The 26,271-nt window shown below is 34.1% G+C and overlaps 1 protein-coding gene across 6 annotated transcripts in view; it reads left to right on the top strand.

The window, feature by feature from the left end:
• PDE1A (phosphodiesterase 1A) overlaps nt 1–26,271 on the top strand; it is a 476,490-nt gene that overhangs the window by 93,040 nt on the left and 357,179 nt on the right. The window contains exon 1 of one of the 6 annotated variants that reach the window (XM_051986085.1): nt 14,634–15,053. The exons of the other annotated variants lie outside the window; for them this stretch is intronic. Coding sequence (XP_051842045.1) covers nt 15,001–15,053 — 53 coding nt within the window. The 5' untranslated portion in view covers nt 14,634–15,000. Of the gene's footprint in view, nt 1–14,633; nt 15,054–26,271 lie in introns of those variants that run through there. 6 annotated transcript variants of the gene reach the window in all.

Consider the following 26,271-nt stretch of genomic DNA (forward strand, 5'->3'; position numbering starts at 1 on the left):
TAGTCATTGAAGAATAAATGAAATATAATCTTAGTTCTTCAAAAAATTATTATCCATTCTTTTTAAAAATCTCATTTTTATCACTGAAATAACATATTAACCCATATTAAGAAATCTTATGTGATACAAAATATATGCAGTACTTAAAAACTTTAGAACTTAGAGGTAATCAGTGTGGTTATTACTTTCTCTCACATAGTAATTATCCTAACCTTGAATTTAAGTGTGGTGCTGGAAGATATAAACTCAGGGTCAGAGAAACACTGTCTGATTTCTCTACTCTGGTTTTATTGCTATACAGATGGTTTCTTTCTGACAGCCATTTGAAACATAATTATAAATATGAAATCTTCACAAGTGATTTTCAAAATGAATAATCCAATACAAGAATGGTAACTTTCCCAGATAAGGAAACCCATCTGTGACAGTAAGAGAAATCCTATGGTGCATAGAAGCTAAGTGATCTGGCTGCTTCCACTATCCACCACTTCATTATCTACTACTTCATGCCATCTGCCTACTTTGGTTGTAACTCATTGGGTCTTTTTTCCCACTTAATAGTATTTTTTTCAATTACATACAAAAGTGGTTTTCAACATTCATTTTTGTAAGATTTTGATTTCCAAATTTTCATTCTTTCTTCTCTTCCCTCTGTTCTCTTCAAGACAACAAGCAGTCAGGTCTTTTAGAACACATTTCATATTAAGATATTTTTGTTCAACTTCTATTTCTTTGAATTTTCTCATTTGGGATATTTTGTCTTTCAATGTTGAGGAAGCTTTGCTGCTTCTGTGCTTTCACTCTACAAAGCATCTCTACAAGTGATATATTTTATTCTTGCCAAACTTGTTCTTGATTAAGAACAATCTTAAAGCATTCCAAATTGTATCACTCAAACAAGCTTGTTCTTTTCTTTTTTTTAGATAGCATACCAAATATTAAACTACAGATTCACTTAATTTCTCTTTTTAAAAAAGTTTATTTATTTATGCATTTTTATCTCTTCTGCACAGTTCTTCCCAATAATAAAAAATAAAACTTGCATAATATATTTGCATAGCTCAGAAAACTAAGTTCCCTCCTCCATTTCCACACTCAAAAATGTATCTTATTCTGCCTTTTAAGTCTACCATCTCTCCTAGAGAAGGTCCTATTTTTCATTTTCAAACCTATGGTCTTGTGATTTATTGTTCTAATGATCAGAGTTCTAATGCCTATCAGAGGTATTTTTCTCTGTAATGTTATCATTGGATAGATTAGTCTTGCTCTGTTCACTATGTTTCAGATCATAAGAGTTCTTCCCAATTAACTCTGAAACTGTTATTTTGTTTTTCTTTTGTTTCTATAATAATACTTGAATTCATATAGCATAATTTATTTACCCATTCCCCAATAGATGAGCATCATTTAGTTTCCAGTTTGAAGGTTTTAAAAAGTGAGGGCCTTTGCAATAAAATTTTTTTTACTTAAGTAAAAATTTACCAAAGATGTAAGAAGGTTTTCAGATGGCCAGCTGGCAAATGCTGTTCTAGTCTTGACTTTATGATCAGCCTTATTGGTCTACTCACGGTTCTTCACAAGTAAAGCTCCATCTCCCTCCTCAGTGCCTCATGCCTGGAATGACCCCCCTATTCCCTTTTTAAATCTTTACCTTTTAATCTTCATGTTTTTGAATCTTTGTCTTCCAACACTTGGCTCACAAACCACCTTCAGTGAAGTCTTTCCCAATATTCTCAACTGCTAATGACTTTCCTTTTAAAGCTACTTTCGATCTACTTTCTCTATAGCATGATTGTACTTGTTTTTCCTACATATTCCTTCCTGCACTCTATCTTCAGTTTATGTGTAAACTTCTTGAGGCTAAGCACTATTTTTCTCCAACTACATCAGGACAGCCCAGTGCCTGACATAAATAATATTTAACAAGTATTTCTTGATGACAGCCTTCAGAGGAGACTTAGTTTCAGTGGAGAAAATGCAGGAGGACATATCAACCACAACAAGGTTGATGAAGATGGAAATGAATCTCATCCAGTCCTTGCTGGCTGTTATATACTCCATTATCATAGGTGTGAAACTTGTGGAACTATATTAAGTACTAAGTACATGTGCTGAACTAGAGAACTATAAATCACCATGCTAAACTAGATAACCATTGTCTTATCAATTCCACTGACTTAACACCTGTAAAAATCCTTGTTTCAGAGTTCTGGCCCATAACAGTAACTGAGTTCCAGAGTGAGGTAGTGATTTCTGGAAGGTCAGGTGGCTAGTTAGTGCCAAAATCAGGACTAGAATATGTATTTCCTGCTTACCAGGTCATTGCTCTTCCCAGTATACCCAATTTCCTTAGTAGCATTCAAAAAAAAAGGTGACTAAAAAGAGATAAAGATAAAAAGATCTTGCTGAGGCAAGATCATGAGCTGCCTTCTTATTGTTTCCCTTATTTAAGCCATTTTGTAATGTTTAAGAAATATGTGTCAAGTTTAAACTATCTCTATTCATCAGGTCTTTCCAATTCCTATGGTTTAAAGTATTGGGGAGTGTTTCAAATGTCAAAAAAGGATTTATGGCTATTAAGCAGAATGTCATTTAAAAAAAGGATAGGATGGGGAAATTTCAGCACAGAACTGAAGTAGCAACAAAAACCCATTTCTTTTTTTGTGAGGCAGATAGATTAGATAACCAATAGAGTGTTATATCTGGAGTCAGAAGAACATGAATTCAAATCCTGCCTAATACTTATTAGCTCTGTGAATCTGGGGAAATTATTTAATCTTACACTCTTAGTTTCCTCATCTATAAAATGAATGTGATAATAACATTTAATTTATAGGATTATTGTGAGGATTAAGCAATATGTAAACCTTAATCCATAATTTTTATTACCCTAGTTATCATTAAGTAATTGATAATTTCACATTCTAATCTGGCTAGTTATCTTGGAAAGCCTCATTCTACCATCTACTATGTCTATTTTAACTGAACTATTGCTCACAATTTTGGATCATTCATAAATTTGATAAGAGTATAAAAGATCATAGATATTGAGCCAGAAAAGATCTTTGATGTCATCTAATTGAGCCTTCTCATTTTATAGAAAACTAAGATATTGAGAGATTTAGCAATTTTCCCAAGGTCCATGGGCATGCTAGAATTAGCATATCCCAGCTTATTAATAAATTAATACATTATTGATATTTTAATATATTTTGTTAGCTCTAGTTATTATTGTAATTTTTTTCTTTTCTTCAGAATGTACAGTATATTCCATGGGCCTCTGAAAGACCGTAATATTTTCTGTAGCACAACTCTCACATAGGGGTAAGGATATAGATGTGTATAGGACATGGAGTAGTCATGTACTTTTATTAGTATTTATGTAGATGATGCTAATAGCATTAATGTTAATAAACTGATAATAATAAACTGATATTTTCATAGTGCTTTAAATTTTGCATAGGACTTTGCATGCTTGATCTCATTTGAATACCACAATAACCCTTTGAAATAAGTAATGCAGTCTTATTATCTCCATTTTATTGATTAGGAAATTGAGGATTAGAAGGTTTAATGATATGTTAAAGATTATACAGCTATTAAGGGCCAAATATGCTATTTGAGTTCAGGTCTCTTGAAGTCCAATGGTATATCCACTGAGCCATTCTTCTTTATAAATCTTACAAAGCTTCCACCTTGTAAGGATCTTAAAATGTAGTTTCAAAGGATGAAATCACTTCTTTCTAGCCTCTTTCACTTCTCACAAGTAATCCCAGGATAATGCAGTTAAAATTGTACTAGATTTGTAATTGAAAACCTAAGTTTAAATTCTAGTTTTGACACTACAAAGGTGAGCTTGGCAGGCATGTGCTGGCTTTTCAAAAATGAACACTACACTGGCAAGTTTAATCTACATTTTTTAACATTCTGTTCATACTTTCAAAATTCCAGACAATCAACAAAACAATAAATCAAGTCCTGATTTATAGCATTAGATCATTTCTGAGGAAAACATGATCACAGTGAATTTAATGATTGATTCTTATAAGCTGATATGTGCTAACTTTAGCATACCTCTGGATCTAAATCTCTCAATACCTTAGTTTTCTAATGAAAAGATTTGACTAGATGACATCACAGATCCTTTCTGACTCAATATCTATGATCCTTTAATCTCTTATAAAATTTATGAATAATCTAAAATTGTGAGCAATAGCTCACAATAGACACAATAAGACAATAACACCATAGATAGTAGAAGAAAACTCTCAAAAACATCTGGCCAGACTAGAATCTTAGATTGAATACAAAAGACTAAAATTTAGTAGGAAAAATCCTTCACTAGAATTAAAAAATCAAAATAAATAAATAAATAGAAAAAAACAAATAAATAAATGATAGACAAATCAAAAATAAAAATATAGTGTTTTTTTGCAAATTTGTATTATTTTTGCAATGATTTTTAACTTGGGGGGGTCTTAGTGGACTCAAAGCACAATGTAAGTCAATAGTGTGACATAATTGACTAAAAAGATAAAGTGATTTTAGCATTAACTAATAGAAATATGGTGTCTGCCACACAGAAATGCCAGTACTGGTATATTAATATCTATACTAAACCCCAAGTAGAAAATCGTATTGACTTTTGGGTCCCACATTTTAGAGGGTAACAATTGCCAGGATAGAGTATTCTGAATGCAATTACATGGTACAAAACATACTATACCAAGAGAAGCTGAAGGAATTTGGGGGTGTTTTTAATCCTGGAGAAGAGAAAACATGAAAGATCTCTTGAAATATTTGAAGATATGAAGATCATAGTTGATCATCACATAATCTTGTTGTTGCTGTGTGCCACAAGGAAGAGATTTTAGACTTGCATTGGGTTTGTTTTTCTTGGTTTCAAAGGGCAAAAGTAGGACTTTTGAAGTTTGTTTTTTAATATTCTCAGATCTTGACTCATAGCATGCAATTAATAGAGAATTATGGAACTGAAATTATCAAGAAATAGTTTCTTTTTAATTTTTAATAATAGCTTTCAATTTTCAAAACACATGCAAAGATAGTTTTCAACATTCACCCCTGTAAATCCTATGTTCAAGTTTTTCTCCCTCCCTTCTTCATATCTCCTCTCCTATACAGCAAGCAATCCAATATGTTAAACATCTGTAATTCTTCTAAACATATTTCCATATTTATCATGCTGCACAAGAAAAATCAGATCAAAATGGAAAATAATGAGAAAGAAAAAAAAAACAAGCAATTAACAACAAAAAGATGCAAATACTATTTTGGGATCCACACTCAGTCTCCACAGTACTCTCCTCTGGATGCAGATGGCTCTCTCCATTACAAGTCCATTGGAATTGGCCTTAATCACCTCATTGTCGAAAAGAGCCAAGTCCATCATAGTCAATCATCACATAATCTTGTTGTTGCTGTGTACAATGTTCTCTTGGTTCTACTCACTTCACTTCACATTAGTTCATGTAAATCTCCCCAGGCCTCTCTGAAATCACCCTGCTGATCATTTCTTATAGAATAATAATATTCCAATAATATTCCATATACCATAACTTATTCAGCCATTCTCCAATAGATGGGCATCCACTCAATTTCCAGGTTCTTGCCACTACAAAAAGGCCTGCTCCAAACATTTTTAAACATGTGAGTCCTTTACCCTTTTTTTCAATTTCTTTGGAATACTAACCTGATAAAGACACTGTTGGATCAAAGAATATGTACATTTTGATAGCCCTTTGAGCACAGTTCCAAATTGTACTCCAGAATGGTTGGATGAATTCACAACTTCATCAACAATGTTTCAGTGTCCTGGTTTTCCAACATCCCCTCAACATTTGTCATTATCTTTTCCTGTCATCGTAGCCAATCTGAGAGGTGTATAGTGGTACCTCAGAGTTGACTTAATTTGCATTCAAGAAGTAGTTTTTATATTGGCATAAGGGGAAAAAAATCCAAACCATTAGAACTGATAGAATTAAATGACATGGGCTTCTTCATAATGAGTTTCCCAATGACAGAATTGTAGCAAATGTTACAGAATGGTTTTCCAGATACTAGTAAGCTTAGATAATCTCTGAAGCCTTCTAACTATATGATTATGAAATAGTCTACTTAGTTTAATAAAATTAGAAGACTTCTTGCTTTTTGTGCCTTTCATCAAGAAGTAGTTATCTGCTATCATTTATACTTTGCAAGCAATTTATACTTAATATATAAAATAGAAAAAATTTAGAGTTGAAATGAAAAAGTTTTTTTATGAAAAAAATAGTTAATGCATCTAGGGTAAGAAGAGAAGTATTTGAATAAAAAAGTATAAAATTTCTTGGATAAAGATTTTGTTTCCAAGTTATATAGAAAACTTATACCAAAATGTAAAATTGAAAGCCATCTACTAAGACAAAAATGGTTTAAAGATATGAACAAGTATCAGAGCAAAATTGCAAACTATAAAAATTACATAAAAAGGGTTCTGGATCACTAACAATAAGAGAAATGCAAATCAAAATAAACTTCAGGTTTTATCTTTTCATCTTATACTCCAATTAACAAATGGACAAAAATGACAATAGACAAGAATAGATAGTATTGAAATACTTGTGGAAATATAGACACATAAATAAAGTGTTGGTGTAGCTGTCATTCAGTGTGTTTATTTTGGAAAATGATTTAGAAGTATGCAAGGAGCTAAAATGTATATTATTTTGACCTAGAGATTCCATTAGTAAGCATCTACTTCAAAAAGGTTACTGTTAAGAAGAAAGTTCCCATATATACTAAAATATTTATAGCTGTACTTTTTGTCATAGCAAAGAACTAGAAATAAAGTAGCTGCCCATCAATTTAAGCATGGATTAACATGATAAATAATGAATAAAGCATGGAAAATCTTACATACAGTGACACAGATTGAAGATTGAAGGTCACATAGCATCTCAACAATATGCAAGACTACAACAATGTAAAGGGGAAAAAATCACAATAAAAAAGCAACTGAAAATGAGTATTTCAAAAATCACAAAGAATAAGCTTGGTCCCAAAGAAAAGATACAAGAAACTTTCCCCAATCCATTCTTCAGTTCCTTTGTAAAGCTGTATAGTTCTTAGTCTGACACTGGTCAGATTTTTTTTTCTGATGTATCAATTAGCTATGTTTTTACTTAAAACTTGTAGAGTAAGCTCTCTGAGAAGAATGTCAGAGGGGATGAAGTCAGACTTTTCAAAAACAAATATTATTAATAAACTTTTTTCTTTTAGAAAATAATGTAAACTTGTTGAGGACCACGCATATGTATGAAACCCAGAAAGCTTGTAAAGGGTTAAAGAGTACTTGTATCATTCTAAGAAAACCCTCACCACTATGAATTGTAACACACTTGATGGAATTGCAAATCAGCCTTTACTGATGCAGATGTTGCTTGTGAATTGAGAATGAAATAAATCAGAGGCAAGAAGGAAGAGGAAAGAGGTCAGAGAATGCAACTGCCTCTCAGTCTCCTTGTATCGTTATCAACTTCTCACATGAAGGGATCTATTCTGCTGGTTAGAATTAGATCCCCAGGAGCCACTGCAGATGGCTCTCATAACACCCAACAGCCAGTAGCAGGTTGCTCCTGTAACACATGATAGTTTTTAACTTTATGTATTTGTGTTATAAATCATGAAATTTCAGCATTGGAAGGGATCTCAAAAACCATCTAACTCATCTCATACTTGAACAAGAATTCTCTTTGCAACATATAGAATATTTGATTTTCCATTCTTTATTTAATGATCTCCAGTGAGTGAGAAGCCATTACTGTCCATTCCACTTTTAGATAATTTTGATTGGTAGTATTTAGTCTTTTCATAAGGACTGAATTTCTTTTTCCATAATCTTTGCTTAATTTTGACCCTTGAAGTCAAGCAGAATAAATTTAATCCCTCTTCCACATGACTGTCCATTGAAATCTTGAGCAAAGATGTCATGTTCTCATTAAGTCTCCTGTTCACTGTTAATCATCCCTATTTCCTTCAAATGATGCTCACCTGCTATGGTTCCAAAGCCATTCATTCCTATAGCCATTCTCAGCATGTTTTTAACACATCAATGACCTTCTTAAAACATGATTTTCAGAATTATACATAATTCCAGATGTAGTTTGGCAAAGAGGAGGACAGTGGGACTTTCACCTAAGTTTTTGGTTTTCCTCTGTAACATGCTTATCAGGTTGCTTCTCATTCTGAAAAGTACCAGACTGACAGTCAAATGGGCAGACAGACAGACAAACACATACACACACACATACACACACACGCACATGCACATAAGCACAACCTATCTTTCTATTACCACAGGATAGCCTCATTACCTGAGTTTCTCTTGCATCTACTTTATAAATAACCATGATGCTCAGCTCATAGGTGTCACATAATATGTGTGTGTTTATGATGTTGATTTAACAATTATGTGGCATTAGGGGAATTTTTTGACACTGATTCAATAAAATATACCAACTGCTTTATGTGCTTATTTTGAGCAAGACATTGTGTGAGATGCAAAGGATACAAATAGGAAAAAATGAACATAATTTTCATTATAATTATTAAAAGCTCTGGAAAGCAAAATTACAAAATTTGGTTGTATAAAATACTCATGTCAGATTTTACATAAGCTATTTGTTATTTTTTAAATGTTGTTTATTTTATTTAAAAAAAATAAAATAAGCATTTCCCAAACCCAGTAAAATAGAAAAAAAGATGATTGTACATGAAAATGCAAATCTATTATGTACAGCTTGCTATTCCTTTAAAATATCTAATAAAGTTACCTTATGCCTTTTTTCCCCTGTTTTCCCCCCTCATTCTATCCCCTTTCTCTGCCCAGCAGATAGCTGCAATTAGGCAGAAATGTGTGTGTGTGTGTGTGTGTGTGTGTGTGTGTGTGTGTGTAAAAGCATTCTATTCATATATCTATTTGACATATGTCATATAGAATAATATGTCTATATATTAAAAGATATAGATAGTATCTTTTAATTTTATGATCGTAAAGAGATTTAACTCAGCATTTATTGTTGTTCAGTTATTTTAGTCATGCTGATTTTTGTGATTCCATTTGGTATTTTATTTTTTGCAAAGAATTGTTTACCATTTTTTTCCCAGTTCATTTTATAGTTGAGAAAATTCTGGCAAACAGAAATAAGTAACTTGCCCAGGGTCACATAGCTAGTAAATGTCTGAGGCCTGATCTGAACACAGAAAGATGATTTTCTGACTCCAGACCCAGTATTCTATCTACTCTGAAGTAGCTGTCCCTTAACATCTATGCATATAATTAAATACATGTTATACAAATAAAAAATGAATGAATCAGATTACTCTGAAACATTTATTTTATTTTAACATATTATTCTGTCTTCATTGTTTGTTGCTCATTTAGTGTAGAGTACTTATACAGCAAGGTCTTGTTTACTTTCTTGAGAAGAATCAAGTTAACATTGCTTTGGAATAGCTTATCTTTTGTTTTGTTTTTCTTAAGGATAGATCTTTTTTTCTCCTTATACAGAGCATAGAATAAGACCTTTGAGAACCCAGAGGTGTTCACATTATTTACAATGACTGTGTAAATTGCTATTTCTTATAATGATTCTGTGAAACACTGGTAATTACAAAAATACAAAAGGGTTCTGATACATCATTTATTAATTCAACTATATCTTCATTCATTCATTTATTTATGTATTTATTCATTTGTCTATATGTGTGCACATATGTATTTGTCCAGTACATGAGGCAGTTACTGCAAATTATCTGTAACATACTTTTTAGTTTTGACATTCTATGGTTTTGTCGGGGAAAAAAGACCTATCTGAGATTCTTTGCCTGGGCAAAATGCAAGGTAAACTTTAGGTAGCTTTCTGGGAGGTAATTTAAAACAGGGAAACAAGGTATTGCCTTTTATTAATAATCCCTTTGGCTCCAGTTAGAGTACAGGCCAGTAGGTCCTGTTTACGAAAAAAAAGAAAGAAAAAAAGATAAAGATAAAGATGAATCTGAGGGAACCAGAATTTCTGTGTTGAGATGGCCTTGGTCACTCAGAAAAGCTAGCTTTAGATACATTGGCAGGCAAACAAGCACTGAAAAAGAGAACAAATGAACATAAAAGAATTTGTTCTTCAAAGTGAAAGTTGTTCATCATCTCCTGACTTTTCCCCCAAAAAAAACTGGCAAAAGAATTGTGTTTTACAGTGTATAAAAATTAGTCTTATCCACCATGCTATGAATTTGGATCTCTTTTAGATATATTAACTTTAAAACATGTTTTCATAAATTTAAGGAATAGATTTATATATGAATTCAGGATATAAATATTAATATATGATGTCAAGGTATTTTGTTTAAATTCCAAATAGTAAAAAAAATTCATTAACATATTTATCAAATATTTTTCTAGATAATTACATAATTGAACTTAACTTTGAGTTCTTTATATTTCAGTATTATGTTTAAGTTCAATCTTTTAAAAATTAAATATGGATCTGAGATTTTTACTTGACAATTTATACTCTCGTCATTCTACAATAAGCAGCTATATTATGGAAGAAAGAACACTAGATTTGGAATCTGTCCTTCATGTCCTTAATCTACTACTTATCAAATTGTCTGACCTTGAAAAAAAGTTATTTAATTTCTTTGTACTTCATTTTCTTATCTGTATGATGGAAATAATATCTTCCCTGCTTATTCATCAGGATTAGTATGAGGATCAAATGAGATATAGCATGAGATACATCCATTTTATAAACCATAAAATTATATGGAAGAGAGTAAGAAATACTGAGCCAAGAAGGACAATCACCAATAATATAGTGGGGGCCCAGGGCAGAAGCTCAAAATATCAAAGTTAACATTCAGAGCAAGGTCTATTATGTTAGCTCAAGTAAGCAGTTGGCAAGGCTATTGAGAAAATGGGTAGAAAGTAGGAAATAAAATGAGGTCTTTCATGATAAGAGGGAGTTTCATTAGATTATAGAATTACTTATATTCCATTATCATTAATTATATTAAATGGTAATAGGTTTAGAGTTTAATGATACCTTAAAGTTCATCTGAAGCATCTAGCTAGTGCAGTGGATAGAGTACCAAGGCTGTAGTTAGAAAGACTCATATTTGTGAGTTCAAATCTAGCCTCAGATACTTACTAACAATGTACCTGGATAAGTCACTTAATATTTCATAATCTGTTTCTTTTTAAAATGGGAATAATAAATAACAATAATAATAATAAAACACAGAATCTTGTGAGATAACATACAAATTTAGTGTGCTAAACAAATGCTAGCTTATTATTATTAGTTTTTTTTTTAACTCAGAATATAAATTATTGAAGGTATGGATTATTTTCTTTTGTTTTTATCCCCAACATATGACAATTTGCCTAGCACATAGTATGTGCTTACTAAATTCTTGCTGATAAATAGTATGCAGAGATCTAATGCTCATAACAGAATTAATAGTATTTATCTAAAGCAGGCAGCACATGAGATTGGATAGGTATAATTGCCAAATACTACTGCTGTACTTCAGAAATGAATTGTATATCTGAACTGAAATCCAATGTCTGTTGGTGGGTGGTGATACTGAGTGATATTGAGGAAGCTCATGGTATCACTTCTGAGAAGAGATTCCCTAGTTCCTGGATAAGTAGAATGGGCAATGCTGCTTAAGGTCAGATCCTTGAGATACTTCAAAGCTGAGTGTAGGTAGCAAGAGTCCAAGGCTCATTCATATGTAGTCTTCTCACTCAGCTTGTCCAGAAGGTGGCACAGGTTTCCAACTTCTCCATTGCCCTGTTGCCTCTGAAATCAGTCAGTACATTTACTTTTCTTTAGGTTTGCTCAGACAATATTGGCAGGGAATACAGAAAAACACTCTGAGTTTTAAGATAAGGATGGGGGCCAGGGAGACATCTTATTTATAAGAGGTGAGAATCCTAGCTTTCAGTAAAAACATAAAGGAGACATGATTTCAGTGGGTAATGAGGCTTTGCCTGAGGGTATCAAAATTGAGAGGATAGTGATTCTTCTGAGCTTTGAAGGTGCAGGAGTTTTGCCATATTTTGTCTTCATCTCCATCTCTGATGAATACTATATATAACTGTGGGAAAGTATGTACTGGGCTTTGGGGAAATTGTTTTGTATCAATGATTTTTTATGATGCCATATCAGTAAATACCTTTGCTAAACACCATTTTAAGTCTACTCACTGACTATTAAGTGGAAGGAAACCAGTGGGGGCTTGCAAGCTACCATAATAAGAAATCTCTCCTATTATGCTATACCAATGATGATGATAGCTAACATTTACATAGCCAGCACTTACTTTATGCTAGGCATTTGTGCCAAGCAATTTACTATTATCTCATTTGATCCTCGCCATAACCCTGGGGGATAGATGCTGTTATTATCCCCATTTTAAAGATGAGGAAATTGAGACAAGCAGAGATTAAGTGACTTGCCCAGCATCACACAGCTAGCAAGTATCTGAAGGCAGATTTGAATTTAGAACCAGAGAGCCATCTGTTAAGGCCCAGATCTGTGAGCAAGGGTGAAAGTTGGAGGAAATGGTCATGAGGGGATATTACTTTTATATGTAGGAGATCGATATCAAGTTTAACAACATGTAGTTTCCAGAATTCACATTTTCATATTAAAATTTGCATTTTTGCCCATCTTTTTAGTTCTCCATAATTCCTGAAAGATGACTGGTTCAGCAATCCTATATCCAATATCTTAGAAGGAAAGACATATATATATATATATAGTGCCTACTGTCTGCCTATCAGAGGAGTTTTACAAATACTTCATTTGCTACAACAATCTTTTGGATAGATACTATATTATCTCCATTTTATAGTTGAGGAAACCGAGGCAAAAGGAGATGAAGTTACTTGCCCAAGACCAAACAATAATTATCTGAGGTTGCATTTGAACTCACATCATCTTTATTCTAGGCCCTGTTTTGTGCTACCTAGTGGTCCCTAAGAGTAGCTGCTCCTGGGCATAGTTTGCCTGACTCAGGGGGCATGAGAGGCAGCTAGTTACTCTCTTACTATATCTTTATTTGAAGCTTCAATTCCTTGCTTCCTCATCTAATTCCTTTTCTATTATATTACAGAGACTCTACTTTCTCTAGTGCAAAATAGCAAGATATTTTACTTGGTAATTCCATTAGGAATATAGATTTAGGGCTAGAAAAGGCTATAGAAATTATTTTACAAATGAAGAGAAAGAGATGTAAAAAGGTGAAATTACTTGATAAACGAGGGAAATAATAAGAACCAGAAATGGAAATAAAATCTGGGACACCTGATTTTAAATCCTAACCTTCTTTTCCTCAGTGTCATTCTCTTCCCTTGAAAGGGGCCCAAAACACCTGTGTGTGCATAGAAATATTTGGGAATTGCCAAAGTACTTAGTGTTCACATTGCTACCCCAGAAATCACAGTAACACGAATGATTTCCTGAGTGCCGGCATACTTCATCTGTCACACTGCTGAATTTGGACTTAAAAAATGTGGGTTCCCAACTCTTTCTCTTATTACCTGTGTGATCTTAAGCTCTACTTTTGTCATCTGTAAAATGAGGATCAGTCTAGATAAACTTCATATTATTTTTCTTACTTTTATGGATCACTTGGATATATTGATATATGATACTCAGGACATTTTCTTCTGTGAATTCATTCACTTTAAATCTTTGAAGTGGTAGATTATTTTGAAATGCATCAGATCTCCTCCTGGAATCTCATGGTAATATTGATTTAATAGGAATATGGATGAAAGTATCAGATCTAAAAGAGACTATCACTGATAATTTATATTAAAATCTACAAAAATCACTCTGATTACAATATGGGCAGAAAATGATTCCATCAATTAGGCTTAATTCACCCAACTAGCATAACTACTTTTGATATACACATAAACACATCCACACCCCATCCACATACACAACCTTTCTCTTTTGTTTAAGTTTTCTTTTCTTTACCCCAAAATACAAGTTTCATCACATAACATAAGAAATCCTAAACCCCAAGTCAGTTTCGCCAAACTTTTTCACAGCTGGTGTTTATTTATCTTTCTCTCTTTACAATGCCTTTCCTCTTGATTTGAAATCACATTTGGGGACAGACATTTGGGGGGGCAGTGTCACCCATTGTATTGAGCAGTTTTATTTTTAAAACTTTTCCAGTTCTGGACTATTTTACATAGACTTCCACCAGTTGAAAATGGCATTTTCGACCTCAGCCAAGTGTAGGTTATTAGGTTGTGGGTGCCAAAAATGATGAGTCGTCTCTACACTTCTTCCAGAGTGAATAAAAGCCAGATTGTAAAATAATTACAATTTCTTGAAGTGGAGCCAGCTACACAGCCTTAATCCATCCATCTTCATTAATTTGTATATAGTTCTTATTTTCACAGAACAAACTTTCAGAAGGTACTCACATGGGAATGCTGAACCAGCTGCACAACTTTTATTTTGAAGAAAAAAAAAAGTTGAGCTTCAGAGCAGCATGTTTTAAAGACGGGGAGGGACTTAGCACTTCAGAACTCTTGACCAGCGTGTGGAAGAAGTGGGCTCATGGCTGGAATAACCTAGAGTGTTTCTACCTGGGCAACACTTGGCAAACTTTTCCACTTTCTTTGTTCTATTTCTGAGGGTCTGGCACTTTTCTCTTGCCCAGATCAACTTGACTCTCCAGTACTATTTTGCACACCCTACTCTGTGGGGGAGTGCAGCAACGTGCCTGTCTTATGTGGCCTCTATGGCCACATTGCTCAGCTGCCAGAGAGAGAGGAAGTTTTCCCCAACTATCAAAAAAAAGGAGAAAAATCCCTCTTTTCCCTGTACTCCTAGCAGTATAGTAGCAAAGGATAATCTCCTCCTTGGATTTTTTGGGGTGGTTTCCAGGAAGAAGTTAACTTTCCCCCTTTAAATGGATGACCATGTTACCATCAAGAAAAAACATCTCCAAAGACCGATCTTTCGGTAAGTGATGCTGCCAAATGCAATAGCTTCTCTCTCTGTGTTAATTCAGGGCTTTTTGGATCTTTAAGCAAAAGCAAAGTAACAGAATGTGTCTGAAGTTTAACATTCTGTTATAATGCCCTGCGTTAGGTGGGCTTGAAATGCAGACTGGTAACTAGATTAATTCAGAACTCATAAAATTATGTACATGTTTTTTGCTATCACCTTTACCAGTGACGTTTTTTCTCTCCTTAATCTTAGTTGTGGATTAACAGGAATGGTAAAGTGCTTAAGAAACTTTTGAAATGTTATGCAATCCCTTTCTATTTTCTAAGGTTTCACAGTGCTCTAAATGAAAAACATTGTTCCTGGTTCATTGAACTGATTACATTCAGGAGGCAGGATTTCAATGTCTGGAATGCTGCACCTTCCTGAGGCACTCACTTTGCGCGTAGATATACATTCTTGACGTCCTTAGCCTACATAACTGCTGTGTAGATTTCACATCCTGTGTTGATGGATGGGACAAGCATCCAGGAAAACATTGATTTCTGGATATCAGAAGACAATTTCTGTCATGGGTGAAACTGTGGCCAGTCGGTTGGAGCTGAGCTTTCTTAGCTATTTGTTTCTGGTAATGATAGTAATTTCATTGATGTGTCTTGTCTTGGCTTTTTATGCATTTTAAAAGCCAGACCTGTCTCATCTTTAGTACCTGAATATTGAATGACACAGCGTACTCGTGGACTTGCATTTCTGAGAAGAGATATTTCTGACACTTTAAAACATGAGTTTAAACAGCTAGAAATCAGAATAAGATGAGATATTTCACTACTTTATTTTCTAAGCAATAATATCCTAAACAGGATTATGAGTTTAATGGAGATAATCAAATCTGAACTACAGCTATAGGTGATTGATGTAGAATTAATTATGGGATAATTGATTTCCCCAGAGGGAATTTCAAAGGACTCAGATTATTAGAAACTGGGGCATGTAAAGTTGATTAGTGTATCACAAATAGCCATGTCTGCCTTTATAGATTATACGTCATGTAGCATTATCAATAACAATAAAAGTGCAGTAACTGAAAAATGGATGGGAGTAGCACATTGTCATTTAAATGCTTCTTTCAGTGATAATATATTGGAACTATGATGTTTTTAGCCACATACCACTTATAATCAATAAACTAAAAGTAAATGGAGATTGTATATATGTATATATTCATATATTTGCAAATCTCATACAACCAAAAAAACAGAATACAAATGAGAAGCAGCTAAATAGCACTAGGTGAGAGTAGTAGGAAGGCATATTTGCCTTGAATCAGGAAGATTCCATTCAAATCCAATCTTAGGAACTTAAGAGTATCTCTGCCTACCTCAGTTTTTTCATCTGTAAAATGGAGCTCATAACAGGATATACCTCCCAGGATAGTTGTGAGGAAAAAAGGAGATATACAGTGCCTAGCACATAGTAGGTACTCCATAAATACTTGTTCCCTTTCCTCTTCTTATCTGTATTACTTGGAATTTGCTAATCTATTTGCTATGCCATCAAATGAAAAAAAGACTTCTAAAGCTTTTTCCTGGTTAATCTATTCCTTTTTAGAAACACATGTATAGAAGCAATGGGTAAGGAAGATACTCTTTCTTAAAGGAAAATGTCACTCATGACATTTTCTTAAATGAGCTGGAATTATTCTTAGTAGAAATTGTATGGTGACTTCTTTGATTTTCTTTTATTCCCCTCTGCCTACCCAACTAAAGGACCTGACTCTATTATAGTTAGACTTTTAGTTACATAAACCCAGTTTCCTTAAAAAAAAAAAAAAAAAAGTATAGTTGTGTCTCTAAATTCTTGATCTACTTTTCAGCTATCCATGTGCCCTGCTGAATATTATTAGATATGTAGATACCAGAGGCAGTTGGGATGGACATTGCTTAATTCATTCCTCATTTTTCATTCAGTCATTTTCAGTTATATCTGACTTTTCCTGACTCCATTTGGAGTTTTCTTGGTGAAGATATTGGAGTGGTTTTGCCGTTTCCTTCTCCAACTTTTTTACAGATGAGGAAACTGAGACAAACAGGTTTAATTGACTTGCCTAAGAACACATAGCTAGTGTCTGAAACCAAATTTGAACTCTGGAAGATGAGTCTTTCCAACTCTAGGCCTAGCTCTTTATCCACAGAATTAGGGGCCGCACTTATTCATCCCTTGGCCTTCTGGGAATAATAAGCCTGATTTTAACAGAATCTCTCACTTACCCCATACCCACAAATAACCAAAATTTATAAACCATTTTGAGACATACAAAGCATTTCTATCCTAACCCCCAAATTATAATAAATTAATATATGTTATCTCCATTTTATAGATAAAAAAAAAAAAACTGAGGCTAAGAAAAATAAAGTGATTTGCCCACAGAAAATGTATTTAAAAATGTAAAGATTATAACCTATGTTTCCTGATTCATAGTTCTTTCTACTGTACCACAATTAACATTACAAATGGGTACACTGTTAATGTACTACTTACTAGGTTGAATTTGTTGTGGCCTGGAAATATTACTTTAGATTTCAAAAATGCCACATTACCAGTAGGAAAATATTTTAAACCTGTTGTAGAAAGAAACTCTTGCCTGAAAAATAACTTTAGCATGGATGTAAGTGGATGAGTTATTAACAACATGTAGTTGGTGGGAGCAGTGGGGGACAAGGAGGAGAAAAGGAAGAGGGGGAGGAGCTGGAGGATGTGGAGGAGGAGGAAGAGAAAGAGAAGGAAGATGAGGAAGAAGAGGAGGTGGAAGAAGTGAAGGAAGAGGAGGAGGTGCAAGAAGTGAAGGAAGAGGAGGAGGTGGAAGTCGTGGAGAAAAAGGAGGAGGAAAAATGGAGGAGAAAGAAAAGAAAGAAGAGAAGGTCAAGTAAGAGGAAAGTATCCTATAAAATAAGAGAATCCAGCTATGATTCCCTGGAGAAAGTGTAAAGCTAGTTTTTGGTAATAGAACAACTTTCACTTCCTGTTTGTTCCCTCAAGGGTGTACTGCATGCCCATCAGATACTCATTGGCTTAAAATAGCTGCTGTGAGCTCCCTTGAGGCCTTAGGGACAAGTTATTCAGAGTTTAGGCATAACTGGGAGGAAAGCTCTATTTGACTTTGGCACTGAACCTAACCAGGTTCCCTGTTCCCTTATGGTGTCCTGAGTTACCAGAGATGTGACATTTTTTTCAGAGCCTTTTAGTATCAAATTTGGAATTGCTTCCAGGACTTAAGGAAGAGGTCAACCTAAAATCTAGATGGGAATCTCCCATGCATGTATTATATATGTATGTGTGTATTTTTGCTGTTGTTCAAGTGTTTTTCAGTCATATCTGACTCGTCACAATTTCATTTGGAGTTTTCTAAGCAAAAATGTTGGAGTGTTTTGCTATTTTTTTCTCCAATTGATTCTATACAAGAGCAAACTGAGGAAAACAGCATTAAGTGACTTGCCCAGGATCACAACCACTAGTAAGTATCTGAGGTCAGATTTAAACTCACAGAAATAAGTGTTCTTGATTCCAAGACTGGCACTTTATTCACTGTAGCACTTAGATGCCCCTGTGTGTATACTTATGTGTGTATAACTTTATCTTTTACAACAACTTTTCCCCACAGCAAGCCCATGAATTATTCTTACTGCTATTTTTCAGACAAAGAAAGTGAGGATTAGATAAGTTGAATTATTTGCCTAAGCTAGAAGCTAGAAAATGAATGGATGCCCATCAATTGGAGAATGGTTGAGTAAATTGTGGTATATGAATGTTATGGAATATTATTGTTCTGTAAGAAATGACCAGCAGGATGAATACAGAGAGGCTTGGAGAGACTTACATGAACTGATGCTAAGTGAAATGAGCAGAACCAGGAGATCATTATATACCTCAACAACAATACTGTTTGAGGATGTATTCTGATGGAAGTGGATTTCTTTGACAAAGAGACGTAATTCAGTTTCAATTGATAAATGATGGACAGAAGCAGCTACACCGAAAGAAAGAACACTGGGAAATGAATGTAAACTATTTGCATTTTTGTTTTTCTTCCTGGGTTATTTTTACCTTCTGAATCCAATTCTCCCTGTGCAACAAGAGAACTGTTTGGTTCTGCAAACATATATTGTATCTAAGATATACTGCAACATATTTAACATATATAGGACTGCTTGCCATCTAGGGGAGGGGATAGAGGGAAGGAGGGGAAAAATCGGAACAGAAGCAAGTGCAAGGGATAATGTTGTAAAAAATTACCCTGGCATGGGTTCTGTCAATAAAAAGTTATTATAAAATAAAATAAAAAATAATAATTATTTGCCTAAGATCACAGGACTAATGTTCCAGAACTGAGTCTAAAACCCTTTTCTTTCCCTACAATGATATATATGGAGAAGTCACAGAGGGTAGCCAATATGAGGGCAGGGTCTAAAGCCATCTCTTAGGATGGAGAACAACTAATATGGCTCATTTCATGGACAAGGGGTGAGAACTGGGAAACCTATCTCAAAAAAGAAAGGAAAAAAAGAAAGAAGCAGCACAAGGATAGCACATGGAGTTAACCTACAAGGTCAAGGCATCACTATTAAAAGGAAACTGGTGTTGAAATAGCCATGGGTCCAGGAATCTGTGAACAAAGCCTGGATTAGATATTGTGTCATGGAAACAACTCAAGTCCTGGCTCTGACACTTAGCAACTTTGTGATTCTGGTTAAGTTCCTTAACTCCTCTGGACTCCTTTTGCTATATCTGTAAAATGGGAATAATAATGCCTGATTCACCTACTTCACAAGGATGTTGTAGAAAAGCACTTTGTAAATATTAGAGTGCTGCAAATCATGGGCATTACTATTATTATAATTATACTACAGAAGTATTAAAAGTCAGAGACTAAGAGAGCCAGGCTCTGTACCTAAAGACAGGATTAATGAAGTCGAGTCAAAGCATATATTAAGCACTTTCTAGATGCTAGGCAATGTGCCAGTTACTGATGATACTGAGAAGGGCAAAAGACCTTTTCATGCTTGTCAGGAACTTAAAGCCTTCTGGGGCAACCAATAGTAAACAACTATGCACAAAGAAGGGATAGGCAGGATAAATGGGGGCAATAATCAGAAGGAAGACATTGGGATTAAGGAGGACTGGAAAAAAGTTTAAGAAGAAAGTGAGCTTTTAGTTGGTCTATGAAGGAAATTACAAAGCAGAGATAAGAGGGGAAAGATTTCAGGTGTTCTGGGATAGCCAATGAAAATGCCTAGAGTTAGGACATGGAGTGTGCTATATGTGGAACAGCAAGGATGCCAGTGTTAATGGATCAGAGTATGAAGAAAAAATAAGGCAAAAGAAGACTGGAGATATTTAGGATATCTGATATGGTGAATCAGGGCACACAGTGAGGTCAAATTGCTTCAAAAGGAGCCAAAATGAGTCTAAGTTTTTTGGAAGGGGCAGGAATCTGCTGAGGATGGCAGCAGGCATTTTAAACAATCATTGGGAGAGGATTTTTGTGAGACCTGGATCCAACTTAAGTCCTAAATATTTGGGCCATGTGGCTGAGTAAATCATCTAATCTTCATCTAATATCTTCAACAGTTATATATGGGCTATGAGGATACATAATCAATTTTTATTCCAGCAGGAGCATTTTGAAAATAATGACATTTGTATATATATTTTTTACTTGTGCCTAACAACAAACTTCCGAGATAGGGCCTGAAAAAATAATTTTCTCTTTTTTTATAGATGAACAAATAGTGGTTCAGAGAGTTAAAGTAATTTTTCCAGAGACACATAGATAGTAAGTATCAATAGTGGGGTTTGAATTTTATTTTCCTGATTCCAGGACAAGCACTTAATTCTCTATGCTAAGCTTCTTCCTTAGACAAAGGAATAGTTCCAAAAAGACAAATTCTTAATACTCCAGACTGTCTAGAACTTAGACTTTTGGTTGAACATAGACAGCCAGGTAAAAATCCCAGTCCCAGATAGCAGTTCAATGTCAAACCAACATTTGGGAAAACTGATAGGAAATATCTGGTTTTCCATTTTGGTGATGAAAGTATGTTTCAATGCAGGAAGGGAGAAAGAAAGCACTGGAATTTTAATTAGATAACTCGGGTGTAAATCTCAGCTTTTCTAATAGCTAGCTTTATGATATTGGTTAGGTTTTCTTAGCCTCTCCAGGCTTTATTTTGTTCATCAATAAAATGAGGGTGGATTAGACTGATAACTTTATAAGGAATCTTGCAGTTTTCAATCTCTCATCCTATGAACACCCCCAGGTGTAAGGGGACATGTTTCACCAATTATATGGGAAGGTTTTCTTATCCTTCTAGTTGTAAATACTTTCTTCTTTTCAAATTATTGGATGTTTACATCTTTTACATGTTTTATCTCTCTGGTACAATATAAGCTTTTTGAGGACGGTCACCATTTGTCATCCCATACCCCATGTTTAGTGCAGTACATTGCATGTAGTAAACATTTAGTAAATACTTGTTGGATTGCATTGGATTGGATTATTACCCTAAGTTCTAGAATATGGGAAGAAACTAGTGAAATTGTTTTGTTGTTCAATCGTTTTCAGTTATGTTTGCATTGAATTGTCTTGGCAGAGAGACTGAAGTGGTTTGCCATTTCCTTTACCAATTCATTTTACAGTTAAGAAAATTGAGGCAAACAGGGTTAAGTAACTTATATATATATATACTAATTATATAACTAGTATATATTAAAGGTGGATCTTAAACTCAGGACTTCTTGCTTTCCCTGTCAGGTTCAAATCAAAGTTAAATCTCAGAAAATTTAGCTTGGCACATATTAAGGCACAAAAATAAAATAATTGATTATCCAGTTCTTGTCTCAAGGTACTTTTGTATCTTTCCAGAAAAACTTGACAAAACACTGGACTAAGCAAAGGTAATGTAAATAGTTTTCTGGTTTGATATATATAACAGAGATCAACAATGGATACATTTGAATGTCACTTATTTAAATACAATTTTTTAAAATATCATAGCATATAGACATATTTTGTGATATCAAGTCATATGTTGTAGTGAAAGCTTAAAGTCTGGCTGTTAGTAAATACACAAGGGATACAAATTCTCACCTCAGAGGACACAGTTAGGTGGCTCAGTAAGTAAGGCACTGGACTGAGCTTCAGACAGGGTTAAGTGAACCTGAGCAAGTCACTTATTCTTTAATCACTTAATCACTTAATCACTAGAGAAGGAAATGGCAAACTTCTCCAGTAATTTTGCCAAGAAAAACCCACGTACAGTATTGGCATGCTGTGGTCCACAGGGTAATGAAGACTCAGACCCACTGAACAATAACAATTTCCCAAGAAGGAGTGGCTGAGGATGATGTTAAGGCCTTCTTTTGGACAGACTGTGCATGCATCCTTGCCCAACAATAACAATTTACATTTCTACAATGATTTGCATTTTGGAAGCCACTTTTCATGTACATTATCTATATTTTACAATAACTTTGAGACTTATTAGGCAAGACATGATTTTCTCCATTTTAAAGATGAGGAAAATGAAACTTATCTGCAAAGTAAAGAATGTGCAAACAACTAAAAAGTGCAGTGTTGGATTTCAACCTATTTTCTATGGTCTCAATAATCTCTTTGCAAATTATTACTAGATCTATATATCCAGCTCCAGCCTTTGTCTTGAACTATAGTTATGTATCTCACATTGTTTCTTGGAAATCTTGAGCTGATGTCTTATAGGAATATGGTACACATATATACAAATATGTGTATGTACATACACATACACAAATATAAACACATCCATATATAAATATATAGAGGAAAAATTCCAAATATATGTTTTTCAAACATACTGTCTTAGAGACAGTATACTGTATTTGATTTGGACAGAAGACCTGGATTTGAATTCTGTTGTTCCCCTAGTTGTATAACCATGTAGAAATCATTTTACCTACCTCTCTGAATTTTATCTCTTTCATCCAATATTTAAATCGCTAAGTCACATTGGAAAGAAAAAAAAAAGAAATAGCCATTTGTTAAGTACCTATATTATGTGTTAGGCACTGTACTAAACACTTTACAAATATTATCATTTTGGGGCCTTAGGTGGGAATTAGGTGCTACTCTCATCTCTATTTTATAGCTGAGGAAACTAAGGCAGTTTTTTGTCTAGTCATTTTCAATCGTGTCTGATTTTTTGTGACCCCAAATTGAGGTTTTCTTGGCAAAGATAGTGGAGTGATTTGCCATTTCCTTTTCCAGCTCATTTCACAGATGAGCAAATTGAAGCAAATAGGATTAAGTGACTTGCCCGGGAACATACAACTTGTAAGTATCTAAGGCCTGATTTGAAATCTGAGAGACAGTGAAGAAGATACTTGACAAGTGTAAAGAATTATATTATTAATGCTACCTGTTTGTAGAAAAGGAGCAATATTGGCATGATTCTCAGAATAATTACTAGATTGTGGAAATTTTAGTTGGGCAGAACTAAATGAAGTCAGAAATGATTTAGAGAATAATTCAAATACAAGTGTAGTTGATGAAATAAAAAACAGTCTATCCCCAAAGAGGCAGTGGGAGTCTGGTTAGAAGACCCTGTTACTTATCCCTCCCAAATTTTAGCATGCCTTACTTGCCATTCTTAAATTACAAGGTTTACAGTCTTTGATGGTATCATAAATAGTTTTTTCCAAGTACTTTGGGGTGTGGGGAAGGCTTAGCTTTCCATTGGCAGGAACATTCAAAGCAGTATATGAATCTTTGGTCCTCTGGCACACAACATGAAAGAAATGAGAGCAGGTCAATCAATTAATCAATAAGCATTTTATTAAATTCCTGCTATTATCTAATATATTGCATACATTTATACACACACACACACACACACACACACACACACACACACACACATATACACACACATGCATCTACAGATATATAAAATTTTACTATCTTAGGTTCTGGCATTTAAAGATAAAATTGCAAAAAGGCCTAACCCTCACAGAATCTTCCATCAAGGGAGTAACATACACTAAATGAATCCAAAATATCCAAAAAGAAAATAATTGATCATTTTAGAAGATGAGAGAAAACATTAGCAACTTTGAAGCAAGAAGTAAGAGATGGTTCTTGAACTGAGATTAAAAAAACACAACCAAAAACTAATGTTTACAAGAGATATAAGTGAGGAAGAAGAGTACATTCCAAGAATAGGAAAGTCTTTGTAAAGGCATAGTGATATGAGATGAGGATCAAATGCACACCAGACAGCAGGCATAATGAAAAGCAAGTGGTACACTTAAAAGTCATTAATTGAGTTTACTAGATCTTTGACTTCTATAACTTTGTGGTTTGATTTTCCTGAGTGTAAGGAGAATAAGGAACTCTGAGTTTGCTTGGTCTTTTGAGAGATGGCATAGTATAATAACTGAAATGAGAATCAGAAAGCCTAGGGCTCTGGTTGTCACTTTGCTACTTTGTGACCTTGACTGAGCTGTGACTTCTTTATCTGTAAAATAGATTATAAAAGATGTGATCATATAAGCTAATAAATGTAAAATGAATATTACTCTCAATCTAATTAAGGAAGAATGAGAAGAATTAGTACCATTTTGTGAACTGAGTAGAATTGATTTTTGGCCTATTAGTGTTTTAAAATATTTTCAAGACTATGTACTAAGAGCAGAGAATAAAGGCAGGGGACAATAAAATGTCTTTAAATATTTGAAGGTTTTTCTATGTAAAAAGCAACATTTGTCTCAGATTTGTTCCCCAAAGGAAGAAGTAGGAGTAAAGGCTTTTAGATTTAGTAACATAGATTCCTTTTAACTTAAGGAAGATATCCCTAATAAGTGGTCTTCAATAGTTCAGTCATTTCCAACTCTTCGAGACTCCATAGACCATAATACTCCAGGTTCTCCTATCCTCCACTATCTCTTGAATTCCGCCCAGGTTCATGTTGTTTTCATGACACTATCCATTTCATCCTCTACCATTCCCTTTTCCTTTTGACTTCAAACTTTCTCAGCATCAGAGTCTTTTTCAGTGAGTTCTATCTTCTCATTGTCTGACCAAAGCATTTAAACTCAAGCTTTAGGATTAGACCTTCCAGTGAATAGCCTGAATTAATATCTTTAAGTGTTGGCTGCTTTGATCTTCTTGCTGTCCAAGGGACTCTCAAAAGTCTCAAAAAGCACCACAGTTCTTCAGTGCTCAAATATTCTTCTAGCCAACTCCTCACAGCCATATGTTGCTGCTACTGGAAAAGTAAAAACAAACCAACCAACAAACAAGAAAATATACCTATGACCAAAAGGACCTTTGTTGTCCATGTTTCTGGAATTGTCCAAAATTCGTGGCTTCCTTAGGAATTATTAAATTCTCTATCACTTAAGACTTATAAGCAAACGGCCACTTGTACATTGTTGAAACAATTATGCTCAGGTAAAGGTTGTATTACATGATCTCTGAGATGGATCTTGACTCTGAGTTTTATTTAAGTAGATATTCAAAAACCAGAGGTTCCACTTTTATTCTGATTATGATGATGCTGGGAAAGTATATATATTGAGTACTAAATGATCTGTGATTTAATTATTATAAAAGATTTATAGAAATGAAAATTCCCTTTACAAATTGAGTTTCTCAATTTCTTTGAAACTTATAAGGAAATTCTCTAGATCACTGAGAGATTAAATAACTATCCAAAGTCACATAGCCATTATGTGTCTAAAGGCAGAACTTGAAACTGGGATTTCCTGGGTTGTAGATCAGATACTAACCATTATTCCATGCTGCCTCTCCTTGACTTCAGAACTATGTAATATAATCCTTGCTAAAGTACTATCTAGGCTAAGCATATTAAAATTCAAAATAGAAATCCTAATGATAAAAATGCCACTAAGACCCAAAGATCTCAGACCCATAAATCTCTTATGATGTAATTCCATATTATGAGGTTGCTTTTTGAAGACAGAATAAATCTCTCCAAGGTTTTTCATGGGAGTTTCTACTTAACTCTCACAGCAGATAAGATTGGCTGTGACTACATTTAAAAAGAAAATTGTCCAGTATTAGCCTCTTTGTTTATTGCTGTCTGAGCTTAGGCTTTATGTAACTGGAAATTACAGAAGGAAGAGGTAGATCTGCTCTTTATTCCTTTGATTCAAATACATCCCCTGGTTACTCCTCCCC

Source organism: Antechinus flavipes, chromosome 3 (genome assembly GCF_016432865.1).
Source record: "Antechinus flavipes isolate AdamAnt ecotype Samford, QLD, Australia chromosome 3, AdamAnt_v2, whole genome shotgun sequence".
Lineage (NCBI taxonomy): Eukaryota > Metazoa > Chordata > Mammalia > Dasyuromorphia > Dasyuridae > Antechinus > Antechinus flavipes.